Here is an 18751-nt window from a genome sequence, read left to right on the forward strand (position 1 = left end):
TATTACCCTCTGCAGACACCTGACTTTAATTAGCGGCTTTAGTATAAATACCCGGCAAGTGCACACACACCTTGTTCTGGTATTGTCCTTGAGCCCTGACCTGCAGCCTGCATCCTGTTACCCTGATCCTGAAACCTGATTCCTGAACCTGAAACCCGATTCCTGGAACCTGTTGTACCTGATCCTGTCTATTCCTGCATCCCTGGATCCTTGTCCTGCAACCTGATCCCTTCCTCCTTGTCCCTGTCTGTTACTCCTTGTTTCCCCACCTGCTGACCTCCCGTTTATGACCCTGGCCTGGCTTGACTACGATTCTGGAATCCCCTTTTGTTATGCATACTGGTTGGTTTGTTATCACTGTTTTAGTTATTTGGTTTTCTCTCTCTGTTTTGTATTGGTGGTGTATTCACATTTATATGCATTTATTTTAATAAATCACTTACTTTCACCTACTTATGTTTGGTTTACTCTGTCGCAGTCACACAGTTCTGGTCACATCCGGTTTATGACACACGGGGACTTCACGGGGACTTCCCTATTGGTTTCCTGTGATGTCAGAGGGGGGCGGGGTCACCGGGTGGCCCTGCCCTCAGTTATATAAGAAATGTCAGAAGAATAGAAGCGTCACACAGCGGGAACCTCTCATGGATGCGGATCATCCGAAGAACGAAGGGGGAAGAAGAAGCCATGGAGGAAGATGCCAGACAAGCAGATCAAAGGAAGAAGCAGAGGACCGGAGGAAGAAGAGGAAGAAGCAGAGGAAGAAGCTGGGGAAGAACAAGATGGAGGAAGAAAATCGAATGAATACCAGAAGAAGATGGAAGAAGAAGGGGTTAATAAAGGAATTGTCAAAAACCGTCTCTTGTCATTTTTAACATCTTTGACACTTTTTTGTACCCCATTACCATTTCACACAGGGGGGACCGGGATCTGGGGGTCCCCTTTGTTAAAGGGGGCTTCCAGATTCCGATAAGCTCCTCGCCCGCAGGCATCCTCCCCATATTTAGGGCATGTGGCCTGGTACGGTTCAGGAGGGGGGGCGCTCTCTCGTCCCCTCCTCTTTTCCTGTGGCCTGCCAAGTTGCGTGCTTGGATAAGGGTCTGGTATGGATTTTTAGGGGGACCCCCACGCCATTTTTTTTAAATGTTGGTGCGGGATTCCCCTTAAAATCCAAACCAGACCAGAAGGGCCTGGTAATGCACTGTGGAGGAATCCCAGGCTGTTTTTTTCAATGACTTTTATGTGTATTGCAGAGACCCGACAATTCATTAATACCCGGCACTAGCGCTAGTACTAGTTATAAATGATTTTTTTTTTCCTTTAGAAATGTCATTTTCCTCTGGAATGTTCTAAACACGGGAAACATGCACCACTCTACAGGCATACTATAGACACCCCCAGGTACAAAATTTAAAGGAATGTTTCACTTTTGTTGTTTCACTTTAAGCATTATTAAAATCACTGCTCCCGAAAAAATGGCTGGTTTTAAAACTTTTTTTTGCATTGATGCATGTCCCCTGGGGCAGGACCCGGGTCCCCAAACACTTTTTATGACAATAACTTGCATATTAAGCCTTAAAATTATCACTTTTGATTTTTCACGTTCGTGTCCCATAGACTTTAACAGTGTTAGCGTGTTTGAAGAAATTTTTTGCCTGTTCGCATGTTCTGCTGCAAACCGAACAGGGGGGTGTTCAGCCCATCCCTACTCCTGATCACAAGCCACTGTTTCCTCCTGGCTATCAGCAATCTCCTCCATATATCTCACATGTGAAAGACAATAGAAACTTGCAATGGTGTGATAACGTTTTAAAACAGGTTGATTAAACTTAATATCCCACATAGATGTACTCACGTTTAGCACAATAAAAACACGCCTTTATATGCTTATGGACAGTAAAAGGGGAGGTGATAATGTCACCTGGAGACCGAATCTGCAGCCAAGGTTCCCAGCGTTCTCCCCGCCCTAAGCCTGTAGTACAAAAGACACCTCACTTCCTTCCTCGTCAGCCGATCAAGCTCCTCCTACCGGTTTTGTCACAGCCTGGTGACTTCCTCTGGGAATTTATTTTTATCTTTATTTTCATTTTTATTTTTATCTTTATTTTCATTTTTTTTATTTCTATTTTTTTTTATTTCTATTTTTATTGTTTTTTTGTTTTTAGTTTTTTATTTCTTTACATTTTTATTTTATTTTTTTTTTTATCTTTATTTCTTCAGTTTTTGATTTTAGGGTAGGAGTGTGGCAGCTCACAAGGTTATATCTACTCATTCATAATGTAATATTTACAGTCAGTACTCACCAGGAAAACTTTCCAGTGGATAGTATGGGTCTGTATGGTGACCGTTGCAGACCATAACAGCATCAAAAATGCTAGTCTCTTTCTTTCCATCTTTTTCTGTGGTGACTTCCCACTGACCAGTCCTGGAAAAATTGGGATGCTTTTTCACACTGCAAACCAATGTCTAAAATGTAATCACAACATGTAAGTTTTATTAAAGGAGAATGACAATAGTTTATTCAATTTTGTTGCTCTGGTGAGTCCTCCAAACCCACCCCACAAGGAATTTAACCTAAAATCTTTCCCCAGTCTGTTTTTTCATCTCTCCCACACCCATGGCTCACCTGAACATTAACCTGCATTGGCTTATATACACTCTCTCTAGGCTTAGGCCAACTGCATAATATCTTGGTTTTCTCCAGAGCTGGAGGTCTACATTGGTCAGGATAATATGTTCAGGCAGAGCCTGTAACTGGCTAGATGGCTCATTGTTAGAATAGAGGAGGGTATTACAAAGATAACAACAACATTTGGGGGCAACGTTAGAGCAACGTTTAATAAACAGCATACTGTCTGCATTATATGGTATCATAAATATCTGCATTATTTGTCATAGTCAAAATCCACATGATGCCTCATAATAAATTAGACCCCCTGTTACATTTTCACTACTTGAGGAAAGTGAAAAGATAGAGTTGGACCCATAGGGTTATCCTGCTGGTATTGTTATATTAATCTTAGGCTATTATTGTTGATTTCTAGGCAGGCGGCTTTAACACCTCAGAGGATCACCGGAGTCTCCTTGGCTTATATTGTAACATAACGAGAATTGAAATTGAGGCACCACACCACTTCTAAAAGGTCCAGAAACAACTTTATTCCATTAAAGGCAGGGGTACAATCCAAAAAGTATCCAATGTGTTGGCTACTAAACAAGCCGCTGAAAAACCTGTGCTTATAATTCGCACCAGAAAATATACCATTGTAGGTCCAGTTCAATTCTGGATTGTTCACATTGTAGTCAGTCAAGCCCTGATGAAGGGGGCGCTGTTAGACCCCTGAAACGCATTGGCAACTTTTTGGATTGTACCCATCACTTTTAATGGATTAAAGTTGTATCTGGACCTCCTAGCAGTAGTGTGGCATTTCAATTCTCGTTACATTTACACTACTGTGTGCATCCCTGTTAGGAAGATTTGCCCTGGTGACCACTGTCAATGGACCTGAAAGTCAGAGAAAATTCAAAATTGTAAGCTGTGGCCAAAAAAGGAATAGAAAATCTTCTAATAGTGACACCTTCTGGTGACAGCTATCAAAGAGGACATTTCCCTTACTTTGGAGATATTTATTTCCCCTCACTTTCTGCTGTGTTTACAAGACAAATATGAAATTAAATCTCACCAGTGGGACACAGATGGCAAAAAAACCCCACCAAGTGTTTTAACAATTGCATCCGCTCTCTACAATTAAAAAAAAAAAATGGCTTTAGATATACTTATTTTCTCTTCGTTGAAAGGGTTTAAGATGCATATCTGAAGTAGACAACAGTATAGTTTGCAATTGCAATTATTAAATTTTTTAAAATGTATATAACATGTGTATTTACTTACATTAAACTGGATATATTTTAGCAGGCTAAACCGCTCAGCATATTGTTTGTAGTACTCCATCATTTTGGTGTTGTGCAAAAAGTTAGGATAGCCTTCTGGAATGGGGAAATCGCTGTAGCACATCATTTCTTTACTGGTGTTGGTAACAACAGACTCATAAATGCTGGCTCTACCATCTTCTACCTCTGGCTAAAGAACAAATAAAATAGAACAAAGATGTGTAAACTGCGCTCAGTGAAATCAAAATGGCTGGCCACAAAACTTTTTTTTACCAAGAATCTTTAAAAAACAACAGTTTTATAATAAAACATGAGTATGGACAGATATACGTGTGCCAAATGCCAGATATATAGAGCCTTGAAAAAGTATTCATACCCCTAAAATTTTCCACATTTTGTCATGTTACAACCAAAAACGTAAATGTATTTTATTGGGATAGACCAAAACAAAGTGGCACGTACTGTAATTGTGAAGTGGAAGGAAAATGGTAAAATTTTTCAACATTTTTTACAAATAAATATGTGAAAAGTGTGGCGTGCATTTGTATTCAGCCCCCCTGAGTGAATGCTTTGTAGAATCACCTTTCGTTGCAATTACAGCTGAAAGTCTATTCTGGGGATGTCTCTACCAGCTTTGCACATCTAGAGAGTGACATTTTTGCCCATTCTTCTTTGCAAAATAGCTCAAGCTCTGGCAGATTGGATGGAGAGCTTCTGTGAACAGCAATTTTCAAGTCTTGCCACAGATTCTCAATTAAATTTAGGTCTGGACTTTGACTGGGCCATTCTAACACATGAATATGCTTTGATCTAAATCATTTCATTGTAGCTCTGGCTGTATACTTAGGGTCGTTGTCCTTCTGTAAGGTGAACCTCCGCCCCAGTTTGCTTCTAAGATTGCTCTGTATTTGGTTCCATCCATCTTCTCATCAACTCTGACTGGCTTTCCTGTCCCTGCTGAAGAAAAGCATCCCCACAACATGATGCTGCCTCCACCATGTTTCACGGTTCAGGGTGATGTGCAACGCTAGTTTTTCACCACACATAGCATTTTGCTTTTAGGCCAAAAAGTTCAATTTTAGTCTTATCTGACCAGAGCACCTTCTTCCACATGTTTTCTGAGTCCCCCACATGGCTTTTTGCAAACAGGATTTCTTTCAGCAATGGCTGTCTTCTTGCCACTCTTCCATAAAGGCCAGATTTGTTGAGTGCACGGCTAATAGTTGCCCTGTGGACATATACTCCCACCTCAGCTGTGGATCTCTGCAGCTTCTCCAGAGTTACCATGGGCCTCTTGGTTGCTTCTCTGATTAATTCTCTCCTTGCCCAGCCTGTCAGTTTAGGTGGACGGCCATGTCTTGGTAGGTTTGCAGTTGTGCCATACTCTTTAAATTTTCCAAAGATGGATTGAACAGTGCTCCTTGAGATGTTCAAAGCTTGGGATTTTTTTTATAACCTAACCCTGCTTTAAACTTCTTCACAACTTATCCATGACCTGTCTGGTGTGTTCCTTGGCCTACATGAGGCTGTTGTTAACAAAGGTTCTCTAACAAACCTCTGAAGGCTTCTTAGAACAGCTATGTGAACATACTGAGATTAAATTACACACAGGTGGACTCTATTTACTAATTAGGTGACTTCTGAAGGCAATTGGTTCCACTAGATTTTTGTTAGGGGTATCAGAGGGGGCTGAAAACAAATGCACGCCACACTTTTCAGCTATTTATTTGTAAAAAGAAATTCAAAACCATTTATCATTTCCTTTCACGTCACAACAGGAATGGTCCAAATGACCCCCAGTTTGGTTTGCACCAGAACTTTCGAACATTGCGAAAGTTTGGAACCAAATAACGAACCCCATTGAAGTCTATGGGACCCGAACATGACAAATTAAAAGTGCCAATTTTGAAGGCTTACATGCAAGTAATTGGGCATACAATGGTTATGGGGGTCCGGGTACTGCTCTGGAGGACCAGTATCAATAAAAAAAAGTTTGTAAAAAACGTAATTTCTTAATGAGCAGTGATTTATTGATGCGTAAAGTGAAAGCATAAAAATGAAAAATTCCTTTCAATATGGTGCCTGGAGGGTCCACTTAGTTTACCCGTAAAGTGGCACATCTGTACTGTGTATAGAAGCTGCGGCAGAAACTAATAGCATTTATAAAGCCAAAAAAATGACGTTTTCCCTGCAAGCATTCTTTATTTTGTAAGCAACTGCTTGCGGAGCCAGTCTGTATGATGAGGCTACAATGTAGTGCCCTGGGAACTAGATTTTTTTGGATAAATTCTGGTGTTTCTTCAACAGACTTTGGATAGAAGTAACATAATCACACACATAGGTTGGACTTGATGGACTTGTGTCTTTTTTCAACCTCACCTATTATGTAACTATGTAACTATGTATGAAAAAATTGGTCTTTGGGTGTCGGTGGTGCCTTCACACCGTAACCTTATAGGGGTACTCTTGATGAAAGCAAGAATTGGCCTTGCTGTCAAAAATTAAAGTGATATGCACTTGTCAAACAAGTGTGGAAAAATTGGTCTTTGGGTTTCGGTGGCGACTTCACACACCGTAACCTTATAAAGGTACTCTTGATGAAAGTAAGAATTGGTCTTGCTGTCAAAAATTGCAATGATATGCAATTGTCAAACAGGTGCGGAAAATCAAACAGGTGCGGAAAAATTGGTCTTTGGGTGTCGTTAGCGCCTTCACACCATAACCCTATAGGGGTGATCTTGATGAATGCAAGAATTGGCCTTGCTGTCAAAATTAAAATGATATGCACCTGCCAAACAGGTGCGGAAAAATTGGTCTTTCTTTGGGTGTTAATTGTGCCCATGAAACCTACACCAAACAAATTCTTCCAGATGAAATCAACACCCACAACGCTGGGCAGCCTAGAAGTCCTGCAGAGATTCCACATCCCAAAAACACTTAATCTGCGGCATCGGCACCAGGGGCTTCATAGCTGCTGGTAATGCAGGGCTGATTCATTTTGATAAATGTCAGACGGTCCACCGAGTCCGTGGAAAGACGCGTTCTATCATCAGTGACAAAACTTCCAGCAGCACCAAATGCCGTTTGGAAAGCACGCTGGATGCAGGACAGCCCAGCAGTTCAATTGCATATTGGGCAAGTTCTGGCTAGTGGTCTATTCTCATGACCCAGCAAGCCAGTGGATCGCTGACTGTTGAACTCTCCCTAGATAATCGTCCATTGCGTGATGCCGATGGGATGTGGATGCTGACAGCCCTGGGCAGTGAGAACTAAAAAAATAGTGAAATGCATCACTTAGGTTGCCGCCTTCTCCACTGCTCCTCTCTTGACCAACAAAAGCCTCAAAACCATGGCACTGTAACCTACCAGAGTCAGGAAAAGCAGATTAGATAAACTCCTCTTTAAGGTGTACTCAAGAGATTTTATCTTCTGCACTTTCTGTGGGGACAGGATAGGTTCTGAGACTTTCCCCTTGTAACGGTGGTCAAGGAGGGTTGCCAACCAATAGTGATCCTTTTCCTTTACGGCACGTATTCTTGGGTCCTTTTGCAGGCTTTGAAACATGAGGGAGCCCATGCACCGCAAATTTGCAGAGGCATGAGAAGCAGACTCATTGGGGTCACTGAGGATTACAGTATCTGAACTGTTTCCTCCCGGCCACGTACTACTCCCAAGGGTTTTCTTACTGTTTGAACGTATTTCTTACTCTGGTCAATGCCTCCAAAACCGCCAGAATCCTGCTCTTCCTCCTCCCTCTCTTCTTGTGTGTTCTGTGGCATAGGAACAATGGTGTCTGCATAAAGTGGGCCTTGAGAGGAAAGGAAGTCCTCCTCTTCCTCTCGCTGCTCTGCCTCGAGTGCCCTGTCCATAATGCCATGCAGAGTCTGCTCCAGCAGGAACACAACAGGGATCATGTCACTGATGCATGCATTGCCATGGCTCACCATCCTTGTGGCCTCCTCAAATGGTGACAGTACAGTGCATGCATCCATTATGAGCAGCCATTGGCGTGGCGAAAAAAAGCCGAGTCTCGAGCTTGTCATTGTGCCATACTCGCACAGGTACTCGTTGATAGCCCTCTGCTGAATGTACAGCCATTGCAGCATCGCCAAAGTCAAGTTCCACCTGGTGGGCATGTTACAAATCAGGCGGTTTATGGGCAGGTGGAATTTCCACTGAATTTCAGCCAACCGAGCACTGGATGTGTATGACCACCTGAAATGGCTACAGACTCTGTTGGCCTGCTTTAGCAGATCTTCCAACCCAACTGGCGTGGCGTGAACCACCTGTGGGCCTGTCCCTGCAGAGCTGCAAGAATCTCTGCTCCAGTGTGATTCCTGTCCCCTAGACACACCAGCTGAAGCACTGCATGTCACCTTTTAGCCTGACTCATTGAATTGGCCCTTGAACGCTTAGGTGGTACTTGTGGTTCATAGGGCAATTCAGCAGAGGTGGGCATGGAGGCACAGGAAGAGGAGGAGGGGGTAAAGCTGACAAACCTGGCATGATCATCACTAGCTGTATGGAGACGTGGAGGCAAAACAAGCTGCAGCACTGAGCCCTGTCTTACATGAAAAGAAATAGCGACTGGGAACCTGCAATTGTAGTACAGCACATTCTGAAAATTCATGGAAGGGGGCAGAATCCACCAGACGAAAAGGCAGAAGTTGTAGAGCCAGCAGCTTTCATTTAGACGCTGGGCATGTGGGTGGCAGTTACTATTTTTTCCCTACAGCAGATGGGGCAGAGAATTTTGCCAGCAATAGTCTACAGCTTGTGGTGAGCTGCTGGCAGATGTGCTGCAAGGACCTTAGACACCCTGCGCTTTACCATCATTCCTGTCAGTGGAGGCTGCTGAGAGGTCATGAGGTATAGCGTGGGCAGACTGAGGTGAGTAAGGAGGAGGAACAGATTTGCGGCCCTTTAGTGTGGCTTTCAACGGGCTGAGTGGTGGGAGGTTAAATGCCTTGTCAAGCTTTTGGTACCCAAATGGCTGGTGTTTTTTCCACACTTGATATGCTTGAGACAAAGTTTGCAAATTGCAACTGTGCGATCAGCTGCACATGTGCTAAAAAAGGCCCAGTCAGCTGAGCTCTGAGTAGTGGGCCAGGAGATAGCAGCTCCACAATGTGATGGAATAGGGTGGCTGCTCTCTACTCTTCCATAACTCAGCTGACTGCTCCATGCCTGATGCTGGGGCTATGGCAGTAATAGCTGTGGACAAGGAGGCAGGTTTAGCCACTCTGGCAGCTGCAGTGGACTGTGCACCAGTCTCTGCTTGGGTGACGGAGGATGAGGAGGATGAGGATGGTTTAGTAAGCCAGTCCACCACCTCCTCTGCATGCTGTGGATGGATAGCATGGGCAACAACACTTAACAGAGGAAATGATGCCCTACCTGAGGACTGACCACGTCCACCTTTGCCTGTGGACACATATGCTGCTGGCCCCATCACAGTGACATTGAAATATCTGCCTCTTCTTGTCCTCCCAGATATGATGGGGGGGTTCTTATTAACACAATGTAATATAGATGTGGAAATGTACACATACTACAATATACGGCGTTAAACTTACAGTAACGCACCGAACTGTACTGCGTTAAACAGAAGATAATGCACTGAAATATATGGCGTTAAACTTGAAGTAACATGCTGAACTGTACGGAATTAAAGTTGCAGTAACGCACTGAAATATGCTGCGTTAAGCGTGCACTAACGCATAGAAATGTACTGCGTTAAACGGCACGTAATGCACTGCAATATACGGCGTTAAACTTGCAGTAACGCACTGAACTGTACTGCATTAAATGGAAAATAAAGCACTGAAATATACGGCATTAAACTTGCAGTAATACACTGAAATATACTGCGTTAAGCGTACACTAATGCACGGAAATATACTGAGTTAAACAGAATGCATTGAAATATACGGCATTAAACTTGCAGTAACACACTGAAATGTACGGCGTTAAACGGCATGTAACACACTGCAATATACGGCGTTAAACTTGCAGTAACACACTGAAATGTACTGCATTAAACGGAAAATAACGCACTGAAATATACGGCGTTAAACTTGCAGTAATACACTGGAATATACTGCGTTAAGAGTACACTAATGCACAGAAATATACTGCGTTAAACGGAACGCACTGAAATATATGGCGTTAAACTTGCAGTAATACACTGAAATATACTGCGTTAAGCGTACACTAATGCACTGAAATATATTGCGTTAAGCGTGCAGTAACGCACAGAAATGTACTGCGTTAAATGACACTGAAATATATGGAGTTAAACTTTACAGTAACGCAATGAAATATACTGTGTTAAACGGTCACTACACTCACACTGACTGAACTATCCCTACATTTACACTAATGTAAAGATAAATGGTGGTCGCACTATACTCACACTGACTGAACTATCCCTACTAGGGATGAGCCGAACACCCCCCGGTTCGGTTCGCACCAGAACCTGCGAACGGACCAAAAATTTGCACGAACGTTAGAACCCCATTGACGTCTATGGGACTCGAACGTTCAAAATCAAAAGTGCTCATTTTAAAGGCTAATTTGCATGATATTGTCCTAAAAAGGGTTTGGCGACCCGGGTCCTGCTCCAGGGGACATGTATCAATGCAAAAAATAACGTTTCGGGAGCAGTGATTTTAATGATGCTTAAAGTAAAAAAAAAAAAAGTGAAATATTCCTTTAAATATCGTACCTAGGGGGAGTCTATAGTATGCCTGTAAAGTGGCGCATGTTTCCCGGGCTTAGAACAGTCCCTGCACAAAATGTCATTTTTAAAGGAAAAAAAGTAATTTAAAACTGCTTGCGGCTTTAATGTAATGTCGGGTCCTGGCAATATGGATGAAAATCAGTGAGACAAACGGCATGGGTACCCCCCAGTACATTGGGGGGGGGGGGTATGGATATTAAGGGGAACCCCGCACCCAAATTAAAAAAGGAAACAGCAGTATACAGGCTCTGTACTCTGAACAGCAGTATACAGGCGGTGCAAACAAGATAGGGACTGTAGGTTTGTTGCTAAGTAGAATCTGTTTGTAATTTTGAACTGGTACATTTTTAACGTGTTTAGCTCCAGCCAAAAAATCTATTTTAAGCTTTTTGGAAAACATAGGGAAGGGTTATCACCCCTGTGGCATTTGTTTTGCTGCCTGTGCTCCTCTTCAGAAGATTTCACCTCACTTTTTGTCCCAATGACAAATGTTTTTTGAAAATTTGGGTGTTTTTGTGAAACAAGGATTGGTGATAAAGCATCAGTGGAAAGGAGAAATGTTTTTCCCATATTTACTCTTACAGGAGAGAATTTCTCTTCCTAGGGGTAGTTTTTATCTCACTTCCTGTTGTCTCCTTCTGTTTGCAAGTAGGAGTCGTTTGTAAGTTGGATGTTTGAAAGTAGGGGCCTGCCCTATATACTCAGCAGAAATTTGGGCCACAACACTGTAAGCCCTCACAGGGCCCTGCTGTGAAATATTAGATCAAGAATTGTAATTACATGCCCAACAGGGGCAGAAAAATTGGGCCTTTGGTGGTGGTGGTGGTGCTGGTGCCACAACACTGTAAGTCCTCACTCGCTCTAGGTGGGTGCAGAAACGGGCCCTGCTGTGAAATATTAGATCAAGAATTGTAATTACATGCCCCTGTTGAACAGGGGCTGAAAAATTGGGCCTTAGGCACTGGTGCTGGTGCCACAACACTGCAACTCCTCACAGATACTCTAGTTGGAATGCATGAACAAGCCCTGCTGCAAAGTATTGCATCAAAAATTGTAATTACACGCCCCTATTAGACAGGGGCTGAAAAATTGGGCCTTAGGCACTGGTGCTGGTGCCACAACACTGCAACCCCTCACAGATACTCTAGTTGGAATGCAGGAACGAGCCCTGCTGCAAAGTATTGCATCAAAAATTGTAATTACACGCCCTTGTTAAACAGGGGCTGAAAAATTGGGCCTTAGGCACTGGTGCTGGTGCCACAATACTGCAACCCCTCACAGATACTCTAGCTGGAATGCAGGAACGAGCCCTGCTGCAAAGTATTTGGGTCACAACATGAACACGCATGCGCGATTTCAATTTAAAATAGCGGTGGAGTTTTTTTACTGTTTCCCTGCTTGTTTCGTTTGGGCATTGTATATGCGATTTTAATGCAGTGTATCTGTTATTTTATCTGCCTTTTTTGAAATAAATGGAACTTGATTCTCTGCACTATGGGAGTTCCTTTTTCTTTTATATGATTCACCCTTGCTGGAGTGTCTGCTGCTTGAACCACCTTGTGACCATATTCTCCTCAGTGCTTCTGGCTGTTGCTCATAAGCCATCGCGAAGGGAGGTCGGAGGAACTACAGACTCAACCCTAACAGGACATCAACAGTGATCTTCTAAGCCTGTTTTGACCCCCCTGAGTAAGGGCGGTCGCAGGCTTTCTGGTAAGCCTCCATTTCTTGTCTCCTGGTGGTGGGCGTCACTTTCAAGTGGATCATTGGATTTGGATCCTTTATTCTTTATCCTACACCCTCTTTGGACATTTTTTTGGACTTTATCACTTTATTTGAAAATTTTTTGAATATATATATTTAGTTTTTATGAACACTTATTTTTCACTGATGGGTATTTTTTATACTGGTGGCTAATCATTCTAGATTGTTAACATTATCTTATTAGCACATTGTCACTCATAGTGTTGCAATATTATCACTTTTATTTTATTATCATTGGTTGGTATAACAATTTATTTAGATTCATGTCCAGCGCTGCATTGTTTATTATCTTCTGCAAAGTATTGCATCAAAAATTGTAATTACACGCACCTGTTAGATAGGGGCTGAAAAATTGGGCCTTAGGCACTGGTGCTGGTGCCACAACACTGCAATCCCTCACAGATACTCTAGTTGGAATGCAGGAACGAGCCCTGCTGCAAAGTATTGCATCAAAAATTGTAATACACGCCCCTGTTAAACAGGGGCTGAAAAATTGGGCCTTAGGCACCGGTGGTGGCGCCCAGAACCAAAAATGTTCTTACAAGCTATCAGCATGATCATTGAGGAGGAAGAGCATAATTACTCAGGATAGTCACTCAGCATCAGCATAGGCAGTCTTTGAAGGGATCTGAGATTTCAAAAAAAATTATTCGGTTACATCAGCATCAGGTGCTTGGTAGCTGGTGGTGATTCAAGACTGATTCATTTTTATGAAGGTCAGTGGATCGACCGAGTCGGTGGACAGACGCACCCTGTGATCGGTTGCAAAGCCTCCAGCAGCACTGAATGTGCGTTCCGAAAGAACGCTGGACGCAGGACAGGCCAGTAGCTCAATTGCATACTGTGCAAGCTCTGGCCAGTGATCCATCCTCAAGACCCAGTAACCCAGAGGATTTTCAGTGGGAAAGGTGTCCAAGTCAGATCTTGCCCCTAGGTATTCCTGCACCATGTAAAACAGACACTGGCGATGGTTGCTGGAACCGATCATACCTTGGGGCTGCGAACTAAAAAATTGTCTGATGAACGCATCGGTCAGACGGCTACCTTCTCCACCGCTCCCTCTTTGACTGACCGAAGCCTCAGCAACACGTTGTCCAGAAACAAGAGTTTGTTACCTCCCAGTCTCTGGGAACGCGTTGCACAGACCTTTCTGCAAGACCTCCTGAAGATGTTTCATCCTCTGTTCCCTCTGCGATGGCAAGATAAGGTCCGCAACCTTACCCTTGTAACGTGGATCAAGGAGGGTTGCCAGCCAGTATTGGTCTTTCTCCTTGATACCACGAATACGAGGATCCTTACGCAGGCTTTGCAGGATCAGGGAGGCCATGCAGCGTAGGTTTGCTGAGGCATTCGGTCCGGAGTCCTCTGGGTCACTAAGGACGACATGGTCCGCAGCCACCTCCTCCCAGCCACCTACAAGTCCATGTGTTTCTTGGGACTGATCCCTTAAAGACTGCTGCTGATGCTGAGTGCCAGGCTCCACCTCCATACTGACACAATCCTCCTCCTCTTCCTGTGTGATTGGCGGGCACGCAGGAACACTGTCTGGATAAAGGGGGCCTTGAGAGCTAAGGAAGTCCTCCTCTTCCTGCCTCTGTTCTGCCTCAAGTGCCCTGTCCATTATTCCACGCAGCGTGTGCTCCAACAGGTGGACAAGGGGGACAGTGTAACTGATGCATGCACTGTCACTGCTCACCATTCTCGTGGCCTCCTCAAATGGTGACAGGACAGTGCATGCATCCCTGATCATGGCCCACTGGCGTGGGGAAAAAAAAACAAGCTCCCCTGACCCTGTCCTGGTGCCATAGTTGCACAGGTACTCATTGATGGCCCCTTTGCTGCATGTGTAGCCGCTGCAGCATGGCCAATGTTGAGTTCCACCTGGTGGGCATGTCACAGATTAGGCGGTTCTTGGGCAGGTTAAACTACTTTTGGAAGTCTGCCAGCTGAGCACTGGCATTATATGACCGGCAGAAATGCACACAGACTTTCCTGGCCTGCCTCAGGACATCCTGTAAGCCCGGGTACCTGCCCAAGAACCGCTGCACCACCAAGTTAAGGATGTGAGCCAAACAGGGCACATGGGTCATTTGTCCCTGTCGGAGGCCTAGAGGAGGTTGATGCCATTGTTGCAAACCACCATTTTAGCCTTAAGTTGGCGTGACGTCAACCACCTCTGAACCTGCCCCTGCAGAGCTGACAGAACCTCTGCCCCAATGTGGCTCCTGTCCCCCAAGCACACCAGCTCAAGCACCGCATGGCATCTTTTGGCCTGCATACTTGCGTAGCCCCTTGAACGGCTACGGAGCACCGCTGGTTCCGAGGACAAAGCACAGGAAGAGGCCATGGAGAAAGAAGAAGAGGAGGGGGTGGAGGAGAGAGGTGTGTCATAATCATTAGTAGTGGCATTTTGGAGGCGTGGTGGCGGAACAACCTCCAACATTACTTCACCTTGTCCTGCATCCTTCCCAGCTGCCAGCAGAGTCACCCAATGTGCAGTGAAACTTAGGTAACGTCCCTGTCCATGCCTGCTGGACCATGAGTCAGCGGTAATATGCACCTTACCGCTGACCACCCTGTCCAGCGAGGCAGGAACATTGCCTTCCACATGCCGGTAGAGAGCTGGAATCGCCTTCCATGAGAAAAAGTGGCGTTTGGGTACCTGCCACTGAGAAACCGCACATTCAACAAACTCACGGAAGGGGGCAGAGTCTACCAACTGAAAAGGCAGCAGTTGAAGTGCTAGCAATTTTGCCAAGCTAGCATTCAACTGCTGGGCATGTGGATGGCTTGGAGTGAACTTCTTTTATCGGTGTACCGAAAGCAGATTGCCCACAAGTACTTGGCTGTGACACACCTAATTTTACACCTTCATTCCTCTCAGTGCAGGTCTCAGAGAGGACTGAAGGTATAGTGGGGTTGGAGATCTCAGCTGATGAGGAGCAAGGAGAGGTCCTCTTTGTTCTTTGGTGTGGGTCTTTTAGATACGCTTGTCAACGAACTGCATGGCAGGTCAACATATGTCTGGTCAAGCATGTGGTGCCCAAGTGGGTGATGTTTTGGCCACGCGAGATATACGCTTGAGACATATGTTGCAAATAGCAGCAGTGCGATCTGATGCACTCGTCTCAAAAAAGGCCCACACCAAAGAACTTTTGGAATAACGCACGGAGACAGCAGCGCCCTGCACATGCGGAGCTTTGGGGTGTGATGCAGTCAGTGTGCTGCCCTTAGGCTGGCCCCTGGAGGGCATCCTGCCTCATTAGTGATGTGCCTCCTCCTCCTCTGTCCTATCAGGCACCCACGTTGAGTCAGTGACCTCATCATCCCCTCCCTCCTCATCACTGGAGCAAACCTGGCAATATGCTGCAGCAGGGGGAGCATGACTGCCAGATTGCTGTCCTTCTTGGGCACCCCCTCTGTCCGTGATCACGTTACTGCCTTTATCTAGCTCAGTATCATCATCAGAGCCTTCTAAACACTGGGCATCCTCCTGGAGCATATACCCAACACTGTGGTCAAACAGTTCGAGGGACTCCTCAGGAGGACATGGTGGGGCTAGGGAAGGAGTCACTGATGCCATTGAGCCGAGGGAAGAGGCCGCGTTGGCAGCTGCTTTGCCAGACAAAGTACCCTGAGCATGGGTGAGAGAGGATGGGGAGGATGAGGAGGGCTTGGTCATCCACTCGACCAAGTCTTCCGCATGTTGCGGCTCAACACGGCCAGCTGCCGAAAAAAAGGCCAAGCGTGTCCCACGGCCACGTGCTGATGAGGATGCACCGTCTCCATGACCAGCACTGTTGCCTCTAGACACAGAGCCTGCTTGCCCTCTATTATTGGCTTGTGACTGTCTGCCTCTCCTCGTTGGCCTTCCAGACATACTAATGGCCTGTAGCTGCACTAAGCTGGGATATATATATATATATATATATATATATATATATATATATATATATATACTGATACTGTAGCTAGCAAAATCAACTGCCTGCCTGTAGTATGAGAACACCACCAACAGGTAGCTTTAGCTGAACACTGTGCAGAGCTCGCAAAAAACTAACTTTTAGTTTTAGCTGAACACTGTTCAGAGGACGCACTACACTAACTTGTAGCTTTAGCTGAACACTGTGCAGAGGTCGCACTACACTAACTTGTAGCTTTAGCTGAACACTGTTCAGAGGACGCACTACACTAACTTGTAGCTTTAGCTGAACACTGTGCAGAGGTCGCACTACACTAACTTGTAGTTTTAGCTGAACACTGTGAGGAGGACGCTGTCAGGAAAAGCCCTCTTGCAGATATCCCAGCAGATTGAAGGTTAAACGAATGGCTGTGCATAGAAGGGGCATTCGGCGCTCGCTCGCGCGCGCGCAATAGCGCCAATAGCTGAATTCCGGGCTCCACCTACCAGGTACATGACAGACGCACTACACTAACTTGTAGCTTTAGCTGAACACTGTGAGGAGGACGCACTACCCTAACTTGTAGCTTTAGCTGAACACTGTGCAGAGGTCACACTAAACTAACTTGTAGCTTTAGCTGAACACTGTGAGGAGGACGCACTACCCTAACTTGTAGCTTTAGCTGACCACTGTGCAGAGGTCACACTAAACTAACTTGTAGCTTTAGCTGAACACTGTGAGGAGGACGCACTACACTAACTTGTAGATTTAGCTGAACACTGTGCAGAGGTTGCACTACACTAACTTGTAGTTTTAGCTGAACACTGTGAGGAGGACGCACTACACTAACTTGTAGCTTTAGCTGAACACTGTGCAGAGGTCACCCTGTAACAACACTTGGCGCCAAAGATAGGCTATTTAAAGAGGACTGTTCCAATGCTGCCTTGCTGTCCGGTCTACAGCATTTCCTGAGACCCCTGCTACCTTGTTACCAGTTTTCCTGTATCCAGTACTTACTTGGCTTGCTCCTGACTTACCTGTTTGCTGCCCGCCCAGATCTCGGCTTGGACTCTGACTATTCTCTTGGTTTGCCCTTCTGTACCTGATCTGCCCGCCAGCACCTTGACCCGGCTTGTCTGCACCTCCCTGCTGTTTGCAACCTGCTACAGGACTACAATGCACCTCCCTGCTATCTGCAACCTGCTACAATACTACAGTGCCCCTCCCTGCTGTCTGCAACCTGCTACAGGACTACAGTGCACCTCCCTGCTGTCTGCATCCTGCTACGGGACTACAGTGCACCTCCCTGCTGACTACAGGATCCTGCCTTCTACTCCAGTGTTCCAGTCAGGCACTTGTGCCCCTCTGTACTCCCGAGCCCCTGTTCACACCTTCAGGGGTTCCTGAGTCAGAGGTATACGAGAGGCCGTTCTCTGAATTCCGGGCTCCACCTACCAGGTACATGACAGACGCACTACACTAACTTGTAGCTTTAGCTGAACACTGTGAGGAGGACGCACTACCCTAACTTGTAGCTTTAGCTGAACACTGTGCAGAGGTCACACTAAACTAACTTGTAGCTTTAGCTGAACACTGTGAGGAGGACGCACTACCCTAACTTGTAGCTTTAGCTGACCACTGTGCAGAGGTCACACTAAACTAACTTGTAGCTTTAGCTGAACACTGTGAGGAGGACGCACTACACTAACTTGTAGATTTAGCTGAACACTGTGCAGAGGTTGCACTACACTAACTTGTAGTTTTAGCTGAACACTGTGAGGAGGACGCACTACACTAACTTGTAGCTTTAGCTGAACACTGTGCAGAGGTCGCACTACACTAACTTGTAGTTTTAGCTGAACACTGTTCAGAGGACGCATTACACTAACTTGTAGCTTTAGCTGAACACTGTGCACAGGTCGCACTACACTAACTTGTAGTTTTAGCTGAACACTGTTCAGAGGACGCACTACACTAACTTGTAGCTTTAGCTGAACACTGTGCACAGGTCGCACTACACTAACTTGTAGTTTTAGCTGAACACTGTTCAGAGGACGCACTACACTAACTTGTAGCTTTAGCTGAACACTGTTCAGAGGACACACTACACTAACTTGTAGCTTTAGCTGAACACTGTGCAGAGGTCACACTAAACTAACTTGTAGCTTTAACTGAACACTGTGAGGAGGACGCACTACCCTAACTTGTAGCTTTAGCTGAACACTGTGCAGAGGACACACTAAACTAACTTATAGCTTTAGCTGAACACTGTGAGGAGGACGCACTACACTAACTTTTCGTTTTAGCTGAACACTGTGCAGAGGTCACACTAAACTAACTTGTAGCTTTAACTGAACACTGTGAGGAGGACGCACTACACTAACTGTAAATAGTCTAGCTGCCTGACTGTGGTACTAATAGGATCAAAAGAACACCAGCAATTTTCTTCAGG

At 45.2% G+C, this 18751-nt stretch overlaps 1 protein-coding gene across 3 annotated transcripts in view; it reads right to left on the bottom strand.

Annotated features, from left to right (window-relative positions):
* LOC141103549 (dimethylaniline monooxygenase [N-oxide-forming] 2-like) overlaps nucleotides 1-18751 on the bottom strand; it is a 133983-nt gene that overhangs the window by 70022 nt on the left and 45210 nt on the right. For all 3 annotated transcript variants that reach the window (XM_073593250.1, XM_073593251.1, XM_073593249.1), the window contains 2 exons: nucleotides 3893-4081; nucleotides 2304-2466 (listed from right to left, as the gene is read on the bottom strand). In XM_073593250.1, the coding sequence (XP_073449351.1) occupies nucleotides 2304-2466; nucleotides 3893-4081 (352 nt within the window). The remainder of the gene's footprint in view (nucleotides 1-2303; nucleotides 2467-3892; nucleotides 4082-18751) is intronic.

Source organism: Aquarana catesbeiana, linkage group LG07 (genome assembly GCF_042186555.1).
Source record: "Aquarana catesbeiana isolate 2022-GZ linkage group LG07, ASM4218655v1, whole genome shotgun sequence".
NCBI lineage: Eukaryota > Metazoa > Chordata > Amphibia > Anura > Ranidae > Aquarana > Aquarana catesbeiana.